Source organism: Aptenodytes forsteri, unplaced genomic scaffold, assembly GCF_000699145.1.
Source record: "Aptenodytes forsteri isolate BGI_AS27 unplaced genomic scaffold, ASM69914v1 Scaffold347, whole genome shotgun sequence".
Taxonomy (NCBI): domain Eukaryota; kingdom Metazoa; phylum Chordata; class Aves; order Sphenisciformes; family Spheniscidae; genus Aptenodytes; species Aptenodytes forsteri.
In genome coordinates, this window is record NW_008794110.1 from 496,830 (window position 1) to 519,659 (window position 22,830).

Consider the following 22,830-nt stretch of genomic DNA (forward strand, 5'->3'; position numbering starts at 1 on the left):
ATATATATATCTCACTCAGGACCAGATCTTTCCCTGGGAAACACCTTCTGGGTTTTAAATGCTGTACAGTCTTAGCAATCAAATATGGTTTTATATATATATATATATATATATGAATTGAAGCAAGTATGGTAAATAACAACTGTGCCTATAAGCTCAGCTGTCATTTGTGATACTAGTTCTTTATGCAACTCCTGGGAGAGCAGAGAGCTGCAGATACCAGCTCTGTGCTGTTGTGGACATGTCCCCAAAACCATCAGGGTTTTTTGTTCGGTTTTTCACCGAGTACTATGCTGTTGCACTTTGACAGTGTTGTCTATTGGTTTGCTTTTTTGGAGGTTAGTGGTGAATTTTCCTTCTGAAAATATTTGTGTGCATGTGCATTTTCTTTATAACAGACTTAAAAGAAAATTGTTTAATAAAGAGGTTTTTAAATAAATGTTTCTTCACGTGGCTCCTAACTTGAGCTTTTCTAGATGGTACCATCTCCTCTGTTGTACTCTCCTATTATTCCCTTGTGCATACAAAATTCAATATTTACTTTCAGTCTTTCAAGTTTGTTCACTCAGGTTTCACTCCTGGGTTTCAGGAGCTATAATCTTATCCATTTTGCGCCCTCAGTGGCACTTGATGTCCATTTTGAGGTGTGTTGGGAATATTTAGCATAAAGAAGTTGCCTGAACTTGGTGTACCCTTTGCTTTGGATGCACAGAGAAGTTTTTTGATCCAGCTAAAATCCGCCTTCAATATTGTATCTCATACTATTGTTTTTGATGTTATTTGTTTAAGCACTTTGTAAAAATTATCATATGTATAAAAGATGGTGATTGCAAGAAGTTAGGTATTTTTCTGGATTAAAGGGTGTTGCAGGCATTGTTGGAATTCCTTTATAAGTCCTTGCATACATCAGTCAGTGAGGTTTGACCTCCCCTCTTTTTTTTGAGTGCGGATTTCACTTCTTTTACCAGTTTGTGCTAGACTTCTCATGACACTTGGTGTTAATTGATATTTCAGGTAAGCAGTAATGGAAGACATCTGCTGTCTGGCAACGTGCCTGTCTTCAATAATAGTAGAATAGCATAAATGAAAATGTGAGCATCACAGCATCTCGTTCTGGTTCACTCATATATAGAAATGTATTTCTGAGAAGCAGAAGTTGTTAACAAAAGTTAATTTTTACTTAAGTGTATGTTACTTCAAGTGTTGTTACAGTCTTGTAAAGAGTGGGAAAATTCTTTTGAGAAAAGTAGTTGACAGTTTATGTCTCATTTAGCAGTATTGCAGATCAAGGAAGTTTGCCACAAAGATAGGAATAAGGTAAAAAGTTTGAAGGTTAGGTTAAAATGATTGTAGATAACTTGATCTGTAGCTGCCATATATAGTCATACAAGAAAAAGTTTGCACAAATCCTCCAGACGTTTATGGACTTCTCTGATTCATCTGTCAGAGCCAAACAGCTCCAGCCAAGAGATAGGGAATTTGTTAAACTGCATTAAGTTCCTAAATTGCTGTAGCCCAAAGGAGCAATTCTGCCTTTTTAAGGCGGAAGAGTAGGAGGGAGTAGGCAGGGAGGATAGTGCATTATGAAGTCTCAACTTTTGGGTAAGAGTTTCAAGAAGATGAGTAACATTCTAGAGCTCTTTAAAAAAAACCAACACACACACAAAAAACTTGAATTAATTTCCGTTGCTGTCATCAAAAGCTGGCTTTCTAAATTTAGCAGTTTCCTATGGACGCTCAGCTTATGCTAGCAACAGTAAAACTATTTTTCCTTAAGTGCAATTTGTCACCTCCCCCTTCTAAGTTAGTAGAAGATAAGCTTGTATTAATTCTGTTGATTTATTATTATATAAGTATGTCTCATTTTAATCTGCTATTGAGTTAATTGTGATTCAGTGCTAGGCTTGCATGCCTTTAACAATGGAAAAAAAAAGTGCACAGGAACGACAGACTGTGCGCTTGCTGTCTCTTTCCGTCTCTCCTTTTTTAATCTTCAACCCTCTGGGTTTCTTTTCCTGGTCTTTTTCTCTCTTTCTCTCCCCCTCGCCCAATATACTGGAACAGTTCACAGTTCAGCATATGAATTTGGGAATTAGTCCCAGCTGAGACGATATATTACAGTTGTGAGAAGATGATGCTGCTCAAAAGTGCTTTATGTGGGTTTTTTATTTCTTGAGTTCAACTAACAAACAGTAAACGTATTGAATAAGTCTGTAGTGAGATTTTGCTTTCTTTCATCTTGATGATTCATTTATATCTACTGTGTGCTACCAAAGCATATGCATTATAGGCCTGAGCGTGTTTCGGTAGGAATTTTGCCAGGAAGCGTAAAGGCAGCAGAAGTTTGTTTTCTCTGAATTGCTTCACTTACTGAAGCAACATGAAAAGATCTGTGCTGTATTTTTTTATTTAGGTCAGGAGGATGACAGTTATATTAATTTTGAGGTGTTTTTACCAGGTATGCTAAATTAGATGTAGTAAACCCTTTGGGTGTATATCCTGATGTTTTTGAGGTTGTCAGATTTTTTTTTTCTTCGAATTTCTCATCTTTGTAGGAATCTGAAGTTATCACTTTAGCTGCATTTAAAGGGCGATGCCTGCTAAAGGCATGGTAACCTGCGGGCCGCAGCAGGTGACTAGCCAGTGACCCCCTGCGTAGAAGAGGTTGTGAAGAACATAAAGATAGCAAAGATGACGGTTGCAAGAGTTTTAGTAAATGTAGGACGTGGATTTGCAAGACAGCAGGCTTTTTGCTCTGCCCCTCGTGAAACAACTTGTTTTCTGTAAGAGCAACTGGCTTTTGAATAAAACTGAACGGTCAGGATCAAGATTAAGCGAGCAAATCTTATAAAAAGATTATTAGAGGATTGCTTAGTATTGGATTTTCTTGCACTGGAATCATAGAAAAAGGCTGACTGTAATGATATAAATCAGTAAATACACCTGTGTTCTTACATGCAGGTATGTCAGAGTATGATTAATGCATGGTCTGTTCACAGCTATATTTTTAACCTGTAGTTAAAAGATAAGCAGGGAAAACAATTTTGCAATATCTGATGTCTCAGCAATGCACAGAGTCCCCCCCCCAATTTATGTATCATCTGTAAGGATGAAGCCTGGTTCCTTATTATGATACTTCACTCAGAATTATTCTTCTTGGAAACTTCACCTGTCTTTAAAGCGAGATGCTTGTATTTTGGAAATCTTTCCACTTGACCAATAACAGGTTTTAAAACATGAATGTTTTTTAGTACTCTCACTTTTCCTAAATAAAACTGTACATTGAAATTAATGATTTCTGAATAGTCCTACCCATCTTTTCCTTGAGACTGAGGAGAAATCCAAATCTTATGAGCGCAGTGCTGCCAGACAGCACCCAGGTTTCTGATTTCATCATCCGAGAAGGCGAGACGGAGCGCTGAAATAGGGTGCACACTGATTCAGACACAGCTCGGCTTGTGGTGGAGGGAATATGGAAAATTACAGGCGCAATTATGGTTTCACATTAAATATTCTTCTTTTTAAATCCACCATGTGAAGCATTAGTCTGTGTTTGAACTGGTGTTGTTAATTGGACCACAGTACTTAGATGCATTTTCTGCAGAGTCATGGCCCATGTCATTAGCTTCTCATTAGACACGTTAATTTTTTAAGACTCGTAATAATTACCTTTTTTCAGAAGTTCCCCATTTTACACTGAAGAGAAACCTCTGTTCTGCAGGCTGTAATTCTGAATAATCAGGGAAGCATTGTGAACTCCTTCTCTATAGACTTTCAAAGTGGAAAATGAGAGCACTGTAGTGGATGGAGAAAGAGATCCTGCAGGATGTGATTTGGGAGGAGTGTCAAGGATCTTTTTCACTGGAAGCCTCAATTGCAGGGGCAGAGAGCTTGTGGAACGATATGGGAGTTTTTGGAGGGTCAGAGCGGTTCTGGTTAAAACTTGACAAATGTAGGTGAGGCTGTTTATTGTGATGCACAACTAAGCAGTCAGTTTGCTTTCAGTTTTATTGGACAGGCGTACTCATCTAATAAAATCTGTAGGTATTTAACAAAGCTCAGTACCAAGTAATTATCTTTTTTATATGCAAAGATACTGGTCTAAGCTCTAAGAATGGCAATTCCTGGGTTTCGCTGACACGTGGTTGTCCTGCTGGCAAGAACAGCACACTTCAAAGACTCTGAAATATTTATTTGGCTAATCAAATGGTTTTTCATTACATAAATAAGTAGTTTTGCTGACCTTGTATGATACGGATGTGTGGTTTTTCCCATGACAAGGGTCTGTCGTGGCATGTTTGGTGTCGCCTGCAGCCTTCAGCAAGGACTACAGCGTTTAACAAGAAAGCAGGACAAACTGTTAGCAGGAGGAAAAATCTCCGCAGGGCCATTAGCCAGTATGTAGCCTTTTAAATTAATATGTTTGTTAAAAATGATGCTTGATTTTCTGCGTGTATTGCTGAGCTGTTAAATAAGTAATTCTTTTTTTTTTCCCTATTGGAATTTTAGTGACCAGGCTTTCATTTCATTAGAATTAGCTCCTTCCAAAGCTCTACCTGAATCATTTTTGTTTTAATTATTCTTTTTGTTTCCTAGCAACTCTAGTTTTTAACTTCTGAATTGTTTCTGTTCAATGTCTTTTCTAGCCAATGTTAACTTGCTGTTTTATAAATGATGGCAGGGTTTTTACATGATTCTAAAAAGCATAGTTCACTAAATCAGTGTGTACAGTTCTTTAAAAAAAATCTTTTTCTATTATATATAGTGTATGTGTGTGTTTATATATATATATACACATACATACATATATATAGGTGCAACAGTTCTTCTTTCGCACAGTTGATTTTTTAAACAGTTGTGAAGGTAACCAGTCTGTTTATACATTGCTGCAGAGGCACAGAGTAAACTTGTTAGCTTTTTGTTTGTTTTAACTTGGAAGAAACTATAAGAGGATTCCATTAAGACTCGCGCAAGTGAGTAGTTCATTGAAAGTAAAGTGCCAGTCCCAGACCCAAGGCAACGTGGCAAGTAGGCACCTTCACAGATGCTCCATTTTTCTTGTGCCTGGGGAGAGCACGGTTTGTGTCCTCGCCAGTGAAAGGGACCATAGGACCAGCCCCAAAATGCTTGCTCATTCTAGACCCATTTCCCCGTGGCTTATTAGGACCCGTATGGTCTACAGGGTTTGGTAGAAACAAGGGTATTTCCATACAGAAAGTCTTGAAACGTCTCTGTATGTCTGCTGTTGAGACTCACTTCCTTCTGGGATTGTCATGTGGCTGCAATTTTGCAAAATGGTCTGAGGTGGTTAAACAGCAAAAATTCCATCTCTTTTCAAGGAGTCTCTTTTAGTGTTTATTCTCTAGGCTGCTTATGCCCCGCTTCGTAACCTTTCTGAAGTGCAAGCTTCTCCCCCTGAATTACAATGCATGTGGTTTTGCTTAATATTCGACTTTAAGCTAAAGTCTGCTCTCACTAAATCAGCCTTTCACAAATGGAATATTTTTTCACTTCTTGCTGGGTGGGTCCATACACTGAAAAATAGGTCAAGAACAGTAATCTAAATCTACTGCTAATAAATAATTAAAGCTAATGGAATTTGCACAAGATCTGTGAGCTGAAATATTTCAGAAAGTACTGTGGTGTACATTTTGCTACTGTAAATCAAGATTTTTTATTTATCATTGTACTAGGTTGAAACATATCTATAAATGTAACTTAAAAAGATTTTTTTTGTACAGAGAAAATACTGGCATGTTAGTGTATTAAAATAACTAAAAATACAGAAAATTGATAACATCGTGATTCATTCTTTAATGATCAGATTTCAAGTAAATACTTCAGCAGCCTTAAGCAATAAGAGGTTTTATATCTCATTAAATCGTAGTGTAAATTGAGCAATAAATTGTTTGCTCATATGATTTAATTTGCCTTATATTTTAGGAATTAAGTAAGTCATCTAAGCTACTGTATAATACCTGTTTGGACAACTATCTGGGATTTCAGTTTCATATCTTTTACAGCAAAACAAAGTGGAGCTTGCTGGAACTAATTAAACATAAAGACTTAAATGTTTCCCTTAGTATGCCTGCAATCATATGTGCCCAGGATCTCTGGTGGAAAAATTGCATATTCTGGATTTTTTCATTATTGTGGGTGCAAAGAAATAATATTTAAAACTTGTCTATTGGTAGGTGTCTGACTGAGTGATCCCAACTTGTTCACCAATTTACTCATAGCAGGGTGAAGCATACATGCTTGCTGGCTCTCTCTAATTAACCAGCAGAACTGCTTACTACTAATTTTAGTTAACTTGCTGATTTCTGTGTTTCACAGTGACAACTTGTGTCCTTGAAGTATGTAATAATCAAACACACCTTGGAAATTGATGCCAGCGTTCTTCCCAAATCCTTCATGCTTGGCTGCTTTTTACTTCTCCCCCTTTCAGCTATATTTATACGAAAGAGAAGCTCAACAACATTATCGAGATAATAGCTGTGTGGACAAAGTGTATGGAGCCCTGCCTGTGAGGGTACACAGATAAACATCCTCCCACTTGCAAGAAACAAATATCCGTCATACCAGCACGCTGCCTATTGAAAGAGGGGCTTAAACCTGGCTGCCAGTTTTTGACACAAGCGTTCCTCTTGAGGCCATGCTATTTCTTCCTTATATGTTGATTGAACTGACAGGTATCTTCCCACACAGTCAATATGTATTGGGTTTTGTTCTGGGTTGGTTTTTTTCTTTCTTTTTTTTCCTCTTTGTAAGTTCTCATAAGAAAGTCTCTGGAGTCACGATGTTCAGCCCTGCCAATTTTGAGCGCAGGACCACTTGTTAGTTCCTTATTACGCGTGGGCTAACAAGGAAGGAAATGCAAAAGGGTAAGATGGCAGGAAAGCCGTAGCATCTCGTTGGTGATAAGGCAGCTCAAAAATAGGTTGTGACAGCTGAACTAATGATGTCACCGATGCTGATACAAGTGGGCTGCTTCTCATAATGATTTCTCTGCCAGACATAGTGACATTCACCAGCCAATGTGTGTCTCGAGTAGACAATACATAGAACAAATCATAGGAAATGTGGCGCAGGAGGCATACGATAGAACATTTGCCCAGTTTTTTGTTTTATTTTACAAGAGCACAATACTTCTGTAGATGATAAAGGTGTACAGGTCAAGCTTAGCCTTGCTGGACCACTTTATCAAACCAGGGTCGTAGGGCTCTTGTTGTGACATTTAGAGATAAGCATTTTGGAGGTAAATGAGATGGAGCAGTCTGCAAGGAGATCAGGAGGTGCCGTGTAGCTTCAGACCTCAAGTAAATTACAAATACGGTGTTGGTAGCCTGACCATTGATATGTCCTTTGTACTGTACACTGTGTATTAAGATAGTGATAGATAAATAATGTAGTTTAGTTGTCAGAAAGATGCATTTGTTGCCCAGGTTTTTACTATAGATTTATTCTTGGTTTATTTTCCATAGAGTTATTTTTAATGAGAATGGAAAGGGAGTTAAAAATTATTTGGACTCAGATTTCATTGTGTAGCTACTTGATCAAAATATAAACTCGTTTATACTCTTGTAAAGGGAAAATGCTATATTAGCTTTCAGCTATCAGATTTGATTCAGATAATGATACAGCATCCTAATTCATAGTCTCTACTTCAGATATTGAGTTTGTCTGTGATAGAGCCTTTTTCAGAAAACTGCTCTACCCTGATAAATCATCCAGAGAGAGAGAGAGAGAGAGAACGTGCGCACGTTTAGATGGCATGGAAAAATAGGCTAATAATGTGATTGTATAGGAGTACTCAAATATTTCAATGCATTTGTGTTGATAAATTATCATTTGTTTTAATGTTCAATTGCATGTACCCTTTTTAGCTGTTCTGCTTGATCGCAGTGATTTGCTAGCTGTATGCGAGTGCTGGAGTTGGTTGCTTTTCCTGTTTTGATCACAGCCCAGGCAGTAAAGGCCACTACACTTTAAACAGATAATAAATCATATGGTGTCCTTGCTAACCAACATTGCAGATTCCCCCGGGTCTGAACTGAATGTCCTTCTTTCTGTTCAGTTTAGTGCAAAGAAGGTAAAATTCTATTTGATGTTAGTGTAATATTTTGAGACAAAGTCTGATGAGGAATTTTTCCGAACTGCCAAAAATAAATCTCACCAGCAGAGTTTTAGCTGGTGACTCGAGGCATATGTATTCCTGACTTTTGTCTGTTTATTTTTACTTCCCTTTTGTTCTGAGCTGTCTAAAGTTTTGATGCTGTTTAGCCAAGGAAGGAATTATAAAAGTAGCCTATAAACTCTTTCCAAGGGGGGGAGGAAGAGAGGGGAGAAAACAAAAAATGGTGTGAAGAAGGTGTTTAGGCCTTTTGTTGTGGTGTGTGCCACTTATCCACTGACCTGCATGGTGTATTTGGTTGCATTTAAAATACTGGAGCAAATTCCTTGCAGTTATTTTTCTTAGGTGGTTTGCTCTGTGAAGATAATGAAAGTGGGATGCTCTGTCTGTATTGTTCAGCTGCAACAGATTTCAAGTTATTGCTAAGATTTCAAGTTATCAAAGCATTTTACCCTGTTAAACTGTGCTCTAATGATCAGCATGTCCCAGGATTGCCCCAGATTGATGACTGTGGTATAACCGATTGCTTGCCAGTGGGACTGAATCACTTTGAGCTGCATTCTCCTCTATCATGCAATGTTTTAAAAACAGTTTTACCAACAACAAAAGCTGCTGTCTAAATCAAGCACAACACGTTTTCCCATTATGGCACAAATTGTGCTTGGTAACGTTTTGATTGCTGGGATGAGTGTTTAGCATCCTGAATTTGCTAAATGAAGAATGTGTGGGAACCAGATTTTGTACTTGAAAGCTTTTCTCTCTTTTTGACAGCTTGACCAGCTGTTTTCTTGGCTTTGGGATGCCCCTTCTATTCCTTTTTTCCCCCCCCTGCTTCTCTCCCTCTTTTCTCCGCTATAAACAACCAACAACAACATCTCTAATTATTAAAGATGAATATGAAGGCAAAGTCCTGACATAGTTGATATCATGAAATAAGAAGTGCTGCAAATCCTGTCTTTCAAAAGTTAGTCCATGTCAGACGATGCAGTTCTATAGCAGGCTCTTGGCTAGAGCTCACCAGGGACACAGAGAGGAGCAGGGCTTATGTTCTCCTGCCTCCAGAGCTTTGTTTCACTGAATGCCATTGTGGTGCTTTGTCATCTACCAGTGTACCTATGGTGATTTCTGATGCTTGTGCCATGTGCTTAGGCAGTGGGAATAATGCCCTGCTCTTGAGAGCCGTGCAAGCAGGAGACTTGGGGCTGGTCTGGAATGAGATCTCCTGTATTTCTGCTTTCAGTTTTGACATCAGTTTGCTGGCTGGCACCAAACTAGTCAGTAAATTCAGAGGCAGTACCAGGGATGGAAGCCCTAAAACCGATGATTTCCTACCAGCTGAGATTTTTATTTCAATAAATGTTGCTTTGCTTGGATGGTACAATTTTTCCTGGTTGTATAAAATTTAAAAGGGTGCCAGTATCCTGACTGTAAATCTAATGTCTCTGTTTGTAATTTCACTGTGCATTAAAACCTGCCATGCCAGATTTTAGCCCTGAATGTGAGCATTTATTTTGCCATCGATGGTTATTGTTACTTTCTTCAATGTCATCATCATCAGGTTACAAAGAAAACATGTTATAAAACATGCACAGCCCTCTGGTCTCCCAGAGTAGTCAGGAAGTGGGGAAAAGCTGCTCAACCTGCCAGTTTGCTTTGGTCGAGGTGTAATTCGTAGATGTTTGTGATATACAGGGACAGTATCTAACCTTCTTCTGTCCTAAAAAGACAGCAGAAAATACCAGGAAACGTTTAGGTGACTTGACTTGGTCTAAGAACAGAAGCGTTGTTTGATTTGGTGCCAAAGAGGGAGCTTGTAAAGCTGCAACATTATCCTTAACTTGATAGGGACTAGCTGTATGTTAGTGCAATAACCATGTAAGAAGTGAAATTTGGCTGATCATTTGTCTTTGATAGCTTCATTTGCGTTCGGCCCCCCTAAGCCATTTCTCAGGGAGTGGGAGAACTCCTGATACTCCAGCTCTCTGCATGACTTGTCATTTAAATGACAAAAATCACTTCCCTCAAAAGCCTACTTTTCCTTCAGGAAAATCAGATTAAATCCAGGGCTGACAGTGTTTTGGTGAGTGGTTTAATGTCCAATATGTTGCATGACTCTAGATATAAAAGTAAACACATTGGAAAAGAGAATTTCCAAACTTTTTAAGGTCACCTTCTTTTCCAAAAGGCCCAAGGCTTCAATGGACCCTTTTTATATAGAGAAAATACTTCAAAGACCTCTTTATGACCTCTTGCATGAGGTTCAGGGTAGCTAAGGGACTGTGGCGTGTGTGAAGCTAGGAAGATTTCATGGTTACTTAAGCACTTCGTGACTGTCCCAGTTGTGAGCAGTATTCTCAGAGCATCATAGGACTCTTGGCTGGGGGGGACGTCCAGATGCTGACCAAATCTCACCTGGCCCTAAAAATGGGTCTTTAGCACCCACACTAGGTCTGGTCAGCTGTGCCTTGGAAATCTCCAAGGATGGGAAATGCACCTTCTTCCCAGGTAACCCGTATCAGTGCTGCCCTCCTAAATGATGCAGCATCATGTTATTGTTTTATACCTCTTACAGATTTATTTCTAGCTGTAAGTGTACTATGACGTTCCTGCTTGTGCCTCGTCAGTGGAATACCACAGCAAAAATAGGAGTCCAGCTTCTTGGCTGTGCATGAGTAATACAATGTCCTCTGCAAAGTTACAAGATTTTATTCTTCAGGCATGCACATAATGAGAATTCTGAGAATTTGTAAGTGAATGAGACCCAAACCAGCTTAAAAGTGGAGCCACTGAGAATTCTATGCAAGATAGATATACCTTTGTTGTGCTAAATTATCTTGGTTGCTAAGTAAAAATATGCTATAAACTTTTAGCGTGATTCTGTGGGCAGTATTTTAATGACTTTTGTAGCACTCAGTGTGTTGTAATTCAGAAGAAGAAATTTTGTGTTCTATAGAAACCAACAAATAATACTGTCTTCTTCAATGTGCCTGTCTCCAGTTCTCTGATGGCTAAAGTCAGCGCACTCTTGAGAAAATAATAAATAAAAGAAACCTTTTACAAAACGGCAACACTCTTAGTGGAAATGATGGTCCAAAGTCATCTTCCTTTAAGCCTAGCTTCCGTTTGTGGAAATTTCTTTGGCAAAAGTTCAGAGGTGTAGCTGCTGTTTAGGTAGATAGAGGCATTTACTTCTAATCGCATTAGTGTTTCAGCTGAATTATGAGATTGAAGGTGTTCAGTGCTTACCCAACATCACTACAGTTTTGTTAATTAATACTGTTTGCAACAGATACAAGTATATGTCAAACTGGAAATGTAGCTTGTTCAAAATGAATTCTAGGTATACTTTTATTTTAATCAAAGCTCCCATAAAATGCAATGAGAATTTAAGTAGTATTTCAGAACTGAAAATAGTATTAGGAAAAACTTGACAATGACTTTGTGCTTTCAGATTTTTCTGATGAAATATCTTGCTTCTGTCTTCTAGGACCTGCGCAAACAGGTAGCTCCATTACTGAAGAGTTTCCAGGGAGAGGTAAGAGCTTACGCTTCTCATGGTGCTTTCGATATTGCTTCACATGAGTCTGGTGTGCTGGCAATCTTTTAGTGTGGCCGCGTGGGTACAGAGCCCTTGAGCAGAGAGCATTGCAGGGGTTCAGCCCTTCTGCATTTTGCTGTGTGCAGGATATGCGTGACACGCTGGATTTGTGCTGGACAAGCTAAACTGGTCAAATCACTTTGCATTCAGCATACCTGAGCATAAGCTTCCCATTGCAGTGACTCAGGTGGCACATGCTAACTCGCTATGCCTCAGTGACTTGATGGTTTGGATGCTTAACGAATGCAATGTAATGTATGTATACAAAAATATGAAGATACCATGAATAGTTTTCACTGTAAACCTTTTCAGCTGTAAAACATTGTATTCTAGAGGGCTTGATGGAAAACCTTAAGTTGGCAGGTGCTTGTTGGAAAACCAACAGAAAGCGTTAACAGCTCTGGTGCTGGCTCTTACTTTGATTTCTCTTCATACCACTCCACTAAGAAACACATGATTAGAGTGATCACAAGTTTAAAAGCCAACTGTTGTTATTTGGAAGAATTTCTATAGCAAAAGGCAGCTGGGCCAATTACAGATTTTTACATTTTAGCTGTGGACCGCACTGAAGCGCTCACTTCGTGTGAGTGCTTAGGCCAGATGGGAGCTGTTGTACTGCCTCTAGGAAAATGCCTTGTACGAAGTTTGCAAATTATATTTCTCCTTATAAAGATCAGTGCCTGCGTGGGGTGGTAGATTTAGGTTTTAGCTCACATTCTGTTACACGTTGTAGAGCTTTGCTCTTAAAGTTAGCTGTGTTAAAGCAGCAACACTTTCTACTTTCTCAATCTATAAGTTGTTGGCTGATTTTATACTGTTGCAGTTCCCATCAGAGCACAGAAAAATTCAGGAACGTGTCTTCAGAAGCCTGCATAGGGAATTAGCTGCACAACTCCGGTTATCTGTAATGAGGGTTGCATTTCTGATTACTTGTACATCCTGCTAAATATGTATCCCAAATAGGCAATAATTCCTCATGTTAAAAGCAGTATGATATTTTTTATTTTACAACTCAATTTCCCAAGTAGTGCTAGAAATAAATAAATAAACAGGACAACCTTGTCCTTGATATATCCAATAGTAATTTGTGAGAACAAAGAATGACTTGTGTGAGTCTGTTTGCCAATGGAAATTTACACTTTAAAATTGCTCCGAGTGGATTGCAGTGCTTTTAAAACCTTTTCACTTTTGTTTCAAGCTTGCAGTGCACTGACTGAAAAGTGTATGTGTGCTTTCAGCACTGTTCTTTAATGAAGGAAATGTCTGAGGGTCAAGTAAGAATCATAAATCCAAATTTGGCTACAGCGAAGGAAGATTCTCCCATTAGACCTTGCCTGTTGGAGACAGCTCACTGTTACCTTGGTATGGCTCACACACACTCCTCTTCTGTAGTTTTGCTTCACTAATGTAAAAGTGAAGTTTATGTTGGTATAAATTCAACCTCACAAATTACAAGAGTAAAATTTGTTGGTAGAAATCCCCTCTTACGTAAATGAAGCACGAATACGTTACAAGATTGTGCTCCTGAATCTCTTAGCCGATGATTCCAGTCTCTCTAATCTAGATGTGGTTTTAGAAACCTAAAAAAACCTGAACTAATCATGATTGACTACATAAATGCAGAACATTAAACTGTGAATTGTGGTATTTGATTATAGATGTAATTACTGTATCTTGTTTTGGAGATAAATCAAAATACCAAGAATATTAGCCTGTTCTGTTGAGTTATATTTTATTGTTCAGTATATAGATTTGGTCTCTGTTTATTGTTAAGGCTGACTTTATGAAAGATCGTGAGATGAATGCTCCAGGTAGCTCAAGAACAAACTGTGTTAAGCGTATAGGCTTTTCTGCATTTCAAATCCACTGGAGATGCCTCGTCTGACTCTCCCCCAAGATGGCTCAGCAAGCAATATAGCTGGGGGCAGGACACCCACCCCACGAGCTCCACAGGATTGCTTTTCACTAGCTTGAGTGTTACCTGTTCAGTGATACCTAATGTCCTGGGAGGTGGTTGCAGAGGGACCTTCTAGTCACACAGTACAAGTACTTTGGGACATGAGCGGGGAGGAGGAAGGAGGAATAGGGAGTGATCTGCTCATAAGAGGTTCCCTGCTTCTACTACAGAGACTTGTTTTCAGCCCCAGACTAGGATATTTTTTAAAAAAAACAACAACAGGCGTAAGTAAAACAGAAGTAAGCAGAGAAGTAGTGAAAACAGATGTTTTCTAGAGTCCCTTCTTCTGGAGAGAGAGTGTCCTTGAGCAGCAGGTGGGGAATGCTGTAGGAGTGCTCTGGTTCACACCTCTGTAGGCATTGTGGATGGTATTACTGAACTTTGGAGCACCACCTTCTTCTCACCAGTTTCTCACATAGAAGCTAGGAAAAAGGATTCTTGCATGATGCAGCTTCTCCATTTACCGTCTCCACCACATTTTTGCCTCTGACTTCTATCTCCACCCCTACTGCTGTTGCCCCATCCTTTTCTTGATCCCTAATGACAGAACTAAGTAGGTGCTTTTTGCATGTCCAAGTAATATTAAATTACGATTCTACCTCAGAAGGGAAGCGGGCTTTTGCAAATCCCATGTGGTATAACTGTGCTCCACAGGGCTCTGGGCACTAGGGAGGGCCAGAAGATCAGAAGGGACAGAAAGCTCCCTAAAGAGCAAAGGTATTTAAGTAGCTTTATGTGGATATTGCTGTGTTCCTGCCTACCTCAGGACTGGCTCCCCACCTCCTGCCTTGCCTCAGCACTTTTGCTAGTGTGATCCCACGGTGAGCACAAAGTTTTCTTTTTTTTCCCCCTTTTCTGCCGGCTTAGTTTTCTGCCACGTTGGTTCACTGAAGCAGCTCACTGCAGGCGCCTGCTGGGCAGGGGAGAGGCCAGGAGAGCAAAGCCAAGGGCAGGAGGAGTGCAAATGTGCCAGCTTAGGTTGACTTAAACTGTCCTTGAACTGCACTCTCGGTGAGCCTGACGTGACTTGGAGAGAGGTTAACTTAAGCTCACATATTTAAATATCCTCCTAAGCATGCTTTATGGGACATCTGCTTGTAAACCTGTGGCTAGTTGACATAAATCCACAGGTCACTTTAGCCAATTTTTCTTTTCAGTTTGAGTATGGATATTGATACCCTACCCCCCCCACCCCCCCCAGTTTCCCTTTGTATAATACGAATTCATAAATAAACTCCCCCAACCAGAACATTCTGTATTCAGTAGATATTTATCTCGTTTATTCAGATGAAAACTGTTCCAGTTATCAAATATGCAGTTTCCATTAGTAGTTGGAAATAACTTTTTTTTTAATAGATCTCAGTGCTTTAAGTAACTGGATTTTTTATGATGACAGTTAAAGTAAAAGCATTATGAAATGGAATTTAGCATACTGCAAATTTTAAAATGCATTCCTAGTTCAATGTGAGACCCTATTAATTCATAACTGTAGTATAATTTTATTAGAGTACTTTTTCCTTATTTAGGTTTTTAATGGAAATTTGAATGCAGGGGTTTTTTTAAATTAACAGAATGTTGTGTCTGATTCAAAGCTGATGGTATTGTTCTTTTGATTTTTGTGGGTATTTTTTCTAGCTTTCCTGGAAAATTTAAGGTCTGGATGGTGTAAATAGGCTATTGTGAGCAAGACAGAAGTCATTAATTTAAGAGGTGTAAAATTCCTGTCGTTTCTATCTTTTTTTTTTTCTTTTTTTTTTGCTTACCGTTAACCAGAGGATGCAACTTACTAGTGGTTTGCTCACCATATGCTGGGCTAAATACAGGACAGAATCAGAAAAGGCTAAAGAGCTTTATCATTCAATCATAAAATGATTATATATCACTTGCAAGTTGGCAAGGCACTCCTTCAAGCAGCCATCTAAATAAGCTGTGTTCCGAGTAGGTCATCGTGTGTTACCATGTTTACATCAGTGGATGCATTTGTACGTTAAATCTTAAAAAAAAAAAAAAAGAAAAGAAAAGAAAAAAAGAAAAAAGTTATGTTCTTGGGCTATGTTAATTTACAGAACTAAAGTTTGTGGTATGGAAATCTAATGTTGGAATCCGTATTTGTGAAGTCATCAAATAGATATTTTAAGGCTGGGAAAGGATTTCCTGAGGTCATTAGCATTCTTTTCATGTGGCATAACAGTACTGTCCAACAGTAATGCAGTAATCCCTCATTTGGAGAACCCTTTAAGGCACATACTCCAAAACAACGCACTGGACTTTATTTCTGTGAAAACCATTTCTCATATTCTTCTCACAAAGCAAGTACTTTTAAGGGTATTGCCATTCTGATGAGACCACTCTGGCTCCCCACTTAGCTGAATTGCTCTTTAAACGATTAATTTGGTCAGTAGAGTAATGTAATAATTTTCCATATACAGACAACAGAAGCTGAAAATCAGTTTGGTGTGCTGGAACTACTAATGATGCCTTTGAAGGAGTACTCTAATAATGTGTGTGCCTAAACAACTTCAGACCGACTTTCCTTCTGCATTTTGAAGGAGTATTCCTGAGCTGATATTAATCTTTTTTTTTTTTTTTAACCCCCTTTAATTTCCTTATGTTAAATTTACAAACCTAATTAATACAATTTCTTTCCTGTAGGTTCACTCCATGATGGCTCAATTAGAGTAGCAGTAGAACTGTGGTTCAATATTCAGGCCAGCTTTATAATTGAAAACACATTTTCTTCTCAAAAGCTGCAGCTGGTTTGGTTCTGCTCATGCAGAAAAGGATATAACCTTGCATAACATAGGAAATGAACGGTTGAGAGAGAAGCCAAATTCAATTTCAGTCAGATATTTTGAGGATAAGTCCATGATCTATGGAAGCAAGGGAATGAAAAGTGTGTGTATGTGGAAAGCAGCGTATTCAGCACTCTATTAATCACGGCTAGCCTGGGTGCTGTTGTGTGCTGTTGCGTTAGCACTGATTCTAGTACAGAGGCTGGAGAGCAGCCAAGCACTCCAGAAGTTAACCTCTTAAAGACCCTGAGCTGTTTTCTGTTGAATAAATGTAATTTTGTGGTCAGAAATAAATGCTTGTGATGTAGCAGGAGCTTTGAAAACAACAGCGTGGCAAAGCTATTACAAATTGCTCTGTGTTGGGGAAGTCAACAGCATACATCAAAATTCAGAGCTCGCGTCGTGCTGATTTAGGCCCAGAGCTTTCCTGCTTTTCAATGAAAGTCCCGTTAAACCACTCCGTGTAACAAAATGGAGTAGATCTAATATTTTTGGCGGGTAATTGTTTTCTTTTAACATCCACTCCACGGGGCGTGGGTGGTGGGTAATTTCCTTTGTATAACAGGAGCACGGGGACGGTTTTGTGCTTCGTCTCGATTCTGTTTCCCGATGCTAGGTGGGAAGGGAGAGAGGCGCACAGCGTGCTTTTGGGGTAACAGCAGCACAGCAGCATTTCATTTCTTTGTTTACACAAGTGTGTAAATGATTATTTATTTATTTTTGGCTGGCTTGATTGCAGTTTAAACAACATCTTTCCTGAGGAAGGTGATTTAAATATACTTCAGCATCTCAAAGGCAGATGCGCTCTCCCTGATGAGCATGTAGGATGTCTGCTGCCAGCACTGGGCTGTGGGGTGCTGATTTGAAAACATCCCCAAGAGAAGAGACGCGTAACTCCAGACTGATGGACAGAACTGTAGAAACTCTCAGATACAGTCACAGCTATCTTCCCGGAGCTTCTTTCTCCTTCCCATGTTGATACCTTCCTGGGACAAACCTCAGCTATTGAGATAACAGGCAAGGTCCCAAACCGAACATAAACTACCAGAAGCGAGCAATAGGTACCACACACCTTTCTGAAGCTCTTGCAGGTTCGTCTCCATCCCATCCAGCGTGCAGGCAGGTTGTACTGAGACAGCAGTTACTACTAGGGTAACTTTGGGGAGGATCAGCCCAAATCCTCTTATTTTTATGTAATTGACAAAGTGCTGAAATTTCTGTTGGCAGCTGGTGGGCTGTCTATATTAAGGCCCGCTCTGCTGCTGCCACGCGTTTGGGTGAAATGCTAACAGTGGTGGGAAACTATTTATGCAAAATTCAGACAGGCAGCACTGTTTCAGTTCGCAGTGTCAGGCGTATCTTCTCATCCTTTTAAAAAAAGAGAGCTTGAAGTGTGCTGGAAGGAATGGGGATGGGAGGGCTCTGCCGGGCATGGTATTCTGCCGAGTGTCATTATAATCCAGTCCCTGTTTCTCCAAATACAGAATTATTCCTGTATTTATTAGAAAATTACTATGGGGATCTATACAAGCCAGTGTCTGGTCTTGCTTTGCTGTAATAGAGAAGCAAGAGGGTAAGCTCTGTATAAAGTATTAGCAAAAGGTTACATTTTGGTATTTATGTGCAGGTGGGTTTTGCACAAAGGCAGTTAATGAGCTCATTCTTGCAAGGATTCCTCTGCCCTAATTTTTAAAATAGTTAAACAAAAGTTTGGATCATCCATAAGGGAGAAAAGCAATTGTGGGTTCTAGGTCACTGTTCGCGGAGGCAGGAGGAGAGGCTGACAGACAGGTGAAAGCACCCACTCGCTTTACTGTGTAGCTGCTTCTCCTGCTAGGAAGCTGGAGGTGATGTCGAATAGCACGGGCTGCTGTGCCCTGGCAGGAGCACTGCTTTTTCTCCTTCCTCCCCTGCCCCGCTTTGCCATACCACGCGTGGCTGGGCTGGCCGCGGCAGGAGATGTTCTCCATCCGCCTTGTGCTCTTGCAGAACCTCAAGGATCAAAAGTGGCAAGCTCTGACATCTCCCTGGATAGTGGCATAGCAAATAATTTGCTGATCTATTCTCTAGAAAGATGTTCTTTCAGGTTTTTGGGAAGTATGCATCCCCTGTTTGGAGGTCATCTTTTTCTTACTTCCTGCCATGTGTTTTACCTTTTTTTGCATTACAAAAATTCGCGACTGGCCCGTGCCGACCGAGGAGAGAGGCTAGGATGCAAAGTATAGAATTACAAGGGTAAATAATTACTCATGCACATGTGGTGCCCCAGCCAAACTGCAGCACCCCAGATGTGGTTTCACACATGGTTCTCACACCCTTCAAACGTTCAGGTACAACACTATTTGACTAACCACTAGCACCCACACTACTGATTACTAATCAGAGTAAAACTTTGCAAATCAACTGTGTTTCTGCAGCATTCTTGCTGCTTATCGATTGATCCAGATGTCCCTGGAGTCAGTCTTGCTAGAGTTACTTATCTATGACACCAGAAAACACAGGGTGGGTTTAAATAATGTGTTAGATGGGCTAGGATGCTGGCATTATCTTGGTTGTCCAGGGGTATCCTTTATCCTTCATGGACATCTCTAAGCTTCCAGGAAGCAAAGTCCTTATTTCCAGGGCCAGGCTGTCCTTTAGTTTGTTTTACTTAAGCATGAACAGTACCAAAGTCTCCAGTAAAATTCTACTACCTCATTACATTACAGTGGATAAAGTGAACTAATATATATATTAACAAAGTTAAGACACTTTCATACTATAAAGACTGATTGATAGGATGGTTACGGAAGGGAATTTTCATAACATTTGTCACTTTGACCCTCCTTTTGCCATCCATCTTTTGTTGCTCTGGTTTCATGCCATACCCAATCCATGCCAGTGCAGGACTGACGCTGGCAAGTGTCCTTGCCCTGGGTGCCCACCTCCTCCCTCGTGCTGAGTCTAGCAAATGCACAAGATGAGTCAGTTCAGTTTGCAGGCATGATGGAAAATAAATTCTTCCTCTCCTTCGTTGCTTAGTTTTTCATCGAGTCAGTGAGCTGAATCATGCTACAACAGTGCGATCGCTAGATCTGATGCAAGAGAAGCGGGAGCCCGTGGCCTGAGGCAGGAGGAGGGAGCAGGGCTGCTCCGTTTGGTGCCGGCCCGACACATGGATTTAGGAGTCGAGTGAGAGCAGGAACTGAGAAACGCGGTTCAGAAATGCAGAGAGGTGTGAGGAGGCAGACACACGGGTTATCAAAGGATCCAGGAGAGGTTCAGCAATGACAGCAGACCCACTGTCGCAATGATCTGAAGGCAGGGTGGCAAATAGTAAAAGCTATTTAAACAAAGCTGTCCTGCTGTCAATATCTTGAGGCACATGTTGGGCTGGGCTGTTTTACTGGGAAGGAAGATCAAAGATTGGAAAAGCAACAAGAAGCTGTCCTGTGAGAATGAGGGAGCTGAGCTTTCCTCAGGGGATGGCAGCGTTGTTTGTCTGGGAAAATCAGGATTTATCTGGGCATGAAAGGAAGAGAAGGTTTCAAGGGTTCAAGGTTGCAGCTGTTTCACAGTGGAGGGAAGCAAAATTGAAAAGTTGAAGGATTTGAGTCCCTCCTAAAGCTCTCTTCTTAACTTGAGGTTAAACCAACAAGTTGGTGAGGCAGGCATGCTCTTCCCAAGCTCTTCCCTGGTAGCATACCTATGCACTGCACCCAAGCAGTTTTGTTAAACAGATTGGTATTGTATCCACTCTATGAAGTCCTTATTTTTGTTAAAGAATTTATAGCACAGCTAAAATATACACCATATGCTTTAAGCAGCTGCACAGGAATAATTTTTTTTTAAGTTCGCCTCAAAAAATCTTCTAATTGCAGGAAACAGAAAAAATAGTATTTTTACTACTTCTTCTGTCAGTTGCAAAAAATTAACTGGGCTGATGAACTATATATTTTTATTAATTTATGAAATCATAATGTTATATTTTTATTAATTTATTAATATAGGTATCTGTTGGTATTAAGAAAGGGAAATCAAGCCAGCTGTGCACATACCCTGTGTGCTTCCTAATCGGCACACACAGAGCGTGTTGTAGAGCTGTTGCGGTGCACCACCTTAGCAACTGATGTACTGTTCTATATGAAAGAGCAGCTAAGCTCTATTGTAATGGCTTCAAAGAAAGACTGATGCCACTGCATACCATTAATAATGCTTGCTATAACCGCTGTTTGATTCCAAAGCAGCTATTCAGGAATATAGCACGGCTTAAAATAATGGTGCGTTAATGAGTTGTTATCATGCTTTTCCCTTTGTTTAATATGCTTGGTACAATTCTTAATGGCATTTCAGTAGCTCGAAGTAATTGAAGACGAATGAAAAAAACTTTGTGATGCAAAACAATATGACAAAAGATGTGTAAGGGAGCTGTGCGAATGAAGGGGGATGGGTGTCTCATTAAGGCATCAACTTATTAAAAATCAGAACAGAAAAATAACTTCTGGTTTAAGTAATTTATTTTTACTTGGTAAGTTAGTTCCAGATTGGGTGCAGGACAGTAAAAGACGTACCTTTCATGTTCAGGTGGCTAATGAGAGTGAGAATTGCAACTGAAGAACAGTGAGCATAAGTAGAAGAGTTAGGACTACAAAATTCATATTTAGCATAGTTGTGTTTGAGACACTTGATATGCAGTTAATTGTACTGCAAGTAAATCACCAATACTTCGGTAATTCCACACAGACACAGAAAGCAACGTGATCCCTTCACTAAGGAGTTGTCTTTGGGATGCTGAGTTGTCTAAACCCAAAAGAAGACACAGCAGTGCTGAATGATCCAAGTCGACCTGTCAGGAGCAACACATCGTGGTCATGTGCCGGTCTCAGGGACTGCAAATATGTTAATGTGCTGATATCTGTAAGTTCAGAGAATTTAAGTGTTGATGCAGAATGCACCAGCATCTGGCAAGTCCCAGCTTCCTTGCAAAGAGCTTTATCTTCCTGTTTCATCTTTAAATTCAGAAATACAATTCTGCAGCCTTCTGTCTGACTGCAGTGGATGAGACAATACCACATACAGTACAGCACAGAAGAGCATCCCACTTCTGCAAACCTGGATACGGAATCCAGGTGATCTGTGGGGCAGTAGACATCAGACTTTAATCAATGTTGAAATTTCTTAGTGCATAAAGAGTGACAGATTCCAAAGTAAAGCCACAGACTTTACTTTTATGTTTTTGAACTTGACTAGACGTAGTTGAAAAAGGAAAGAGGCAATGTTCAGATAAAACTACATTCAGCATCTTCCCTGACATAGGTGGCCAGGCTTATGGTGCTTGCCCAAATGTGGAGATAAAACCGCTGATTTCGTTGATGATATTTTGATTTTAGCCAGGTATAGTAGATACTAGACTGTGACCAAGCATTCCTAAAATAGGCTGTCCGTGCTACTGGAGCAACCAGCTGTCATTCTGGCAATGGAGAATGGGAGCAGACCAAGGAGGTCTTCACGGGCAAGTTGGAGAGAGATTATTATGGAGGGGAAGGGTGTCATTCAGCCTCCGGGATGAACTTGGTACCCTGAGCAACAACTCGTGAAAGCACTTGACCTGGAAGAATAAGGTGGATAAAGGGAGGACTGCTCTCAAATCGGTGTCTCGCTGTGGCTCCCTCCATATAGCTCCGGTGATATTTTAAAGATGAAGAGCATGCTAAGGAGGGAGGATTCCTAGTGTCTCATTTCTGTTATCTCAGTATAGCGCCAGTGGTATTATCAAGACAAATAGTATGCCAAAACTTAAAAGTGAACATATGTTTATGGGGGTGGTGGGGAACACAGAGGTCACTGTTGTTTCTTTCTAGTCAAAGAAGACATAATGGGGCCTGGTTTAGATAAATTAAGATTTGGAGCTAAGCTCATGTCAAGACTACGCTAGTGTAATTATAAGTTGACTTCTTTCAGGGTCCCTGAAGTTTTTAGAGTCAAATAAAAATGTTCAGCAAGAGTTTTATAATTTAATTCAACTGTTTTAATGTGAGCTGACTGCAGCTCATCCTTGTTGGCTCCCGAACCAATTTTACTTTGATTTGAAAAATTTTCAGGGAACTTCCAAATACTTACTTCCATGTCATTTCAGTGCTCTGTTTCCTCTGTTTCTGGACTTCATTTATATTTTTCTATTTTTGATGTCTTTTTCATTCTGTATTTCCTTACGCAGCTGGAAGCTGGCATACTTCAATATTTTTTTATTCCAGTTAAAGTTGTCATGGTGCTTTTTCTAAATTTTCTTTTAAGATATAAAATAGTTGCGGTGCTCATTTTTAATAGAAGTTTAAAACTGGACAGACGGATTTTTTTTTTTTTTAACAAC

At 39.8% G+C, this 22,830-nt stretch overlaps 1 protein-coding gene across 1 annotated transcript in view; it reads left to right on the plus strand.

Annotated features, from left to right (window-relative positions):
- Positions 1-22,830, plus strand: part of CUX1 (cut like homeobox 1) — a 210,525-nt gene that overhangs the window by 59,503 nt on the left and 128,192 nt on the right. Inside the window, exon 3 of the mRNA XM_009275491.1 lies at positions 11,622-11,669. Within this exon, the coding sequence (XP_009273766.1) occupies positions 11,622-11,669 (48 nt within the window). The remainder of the gene's footprint in view (positions 1-11,621; positions 11,670-22,830) is intronic.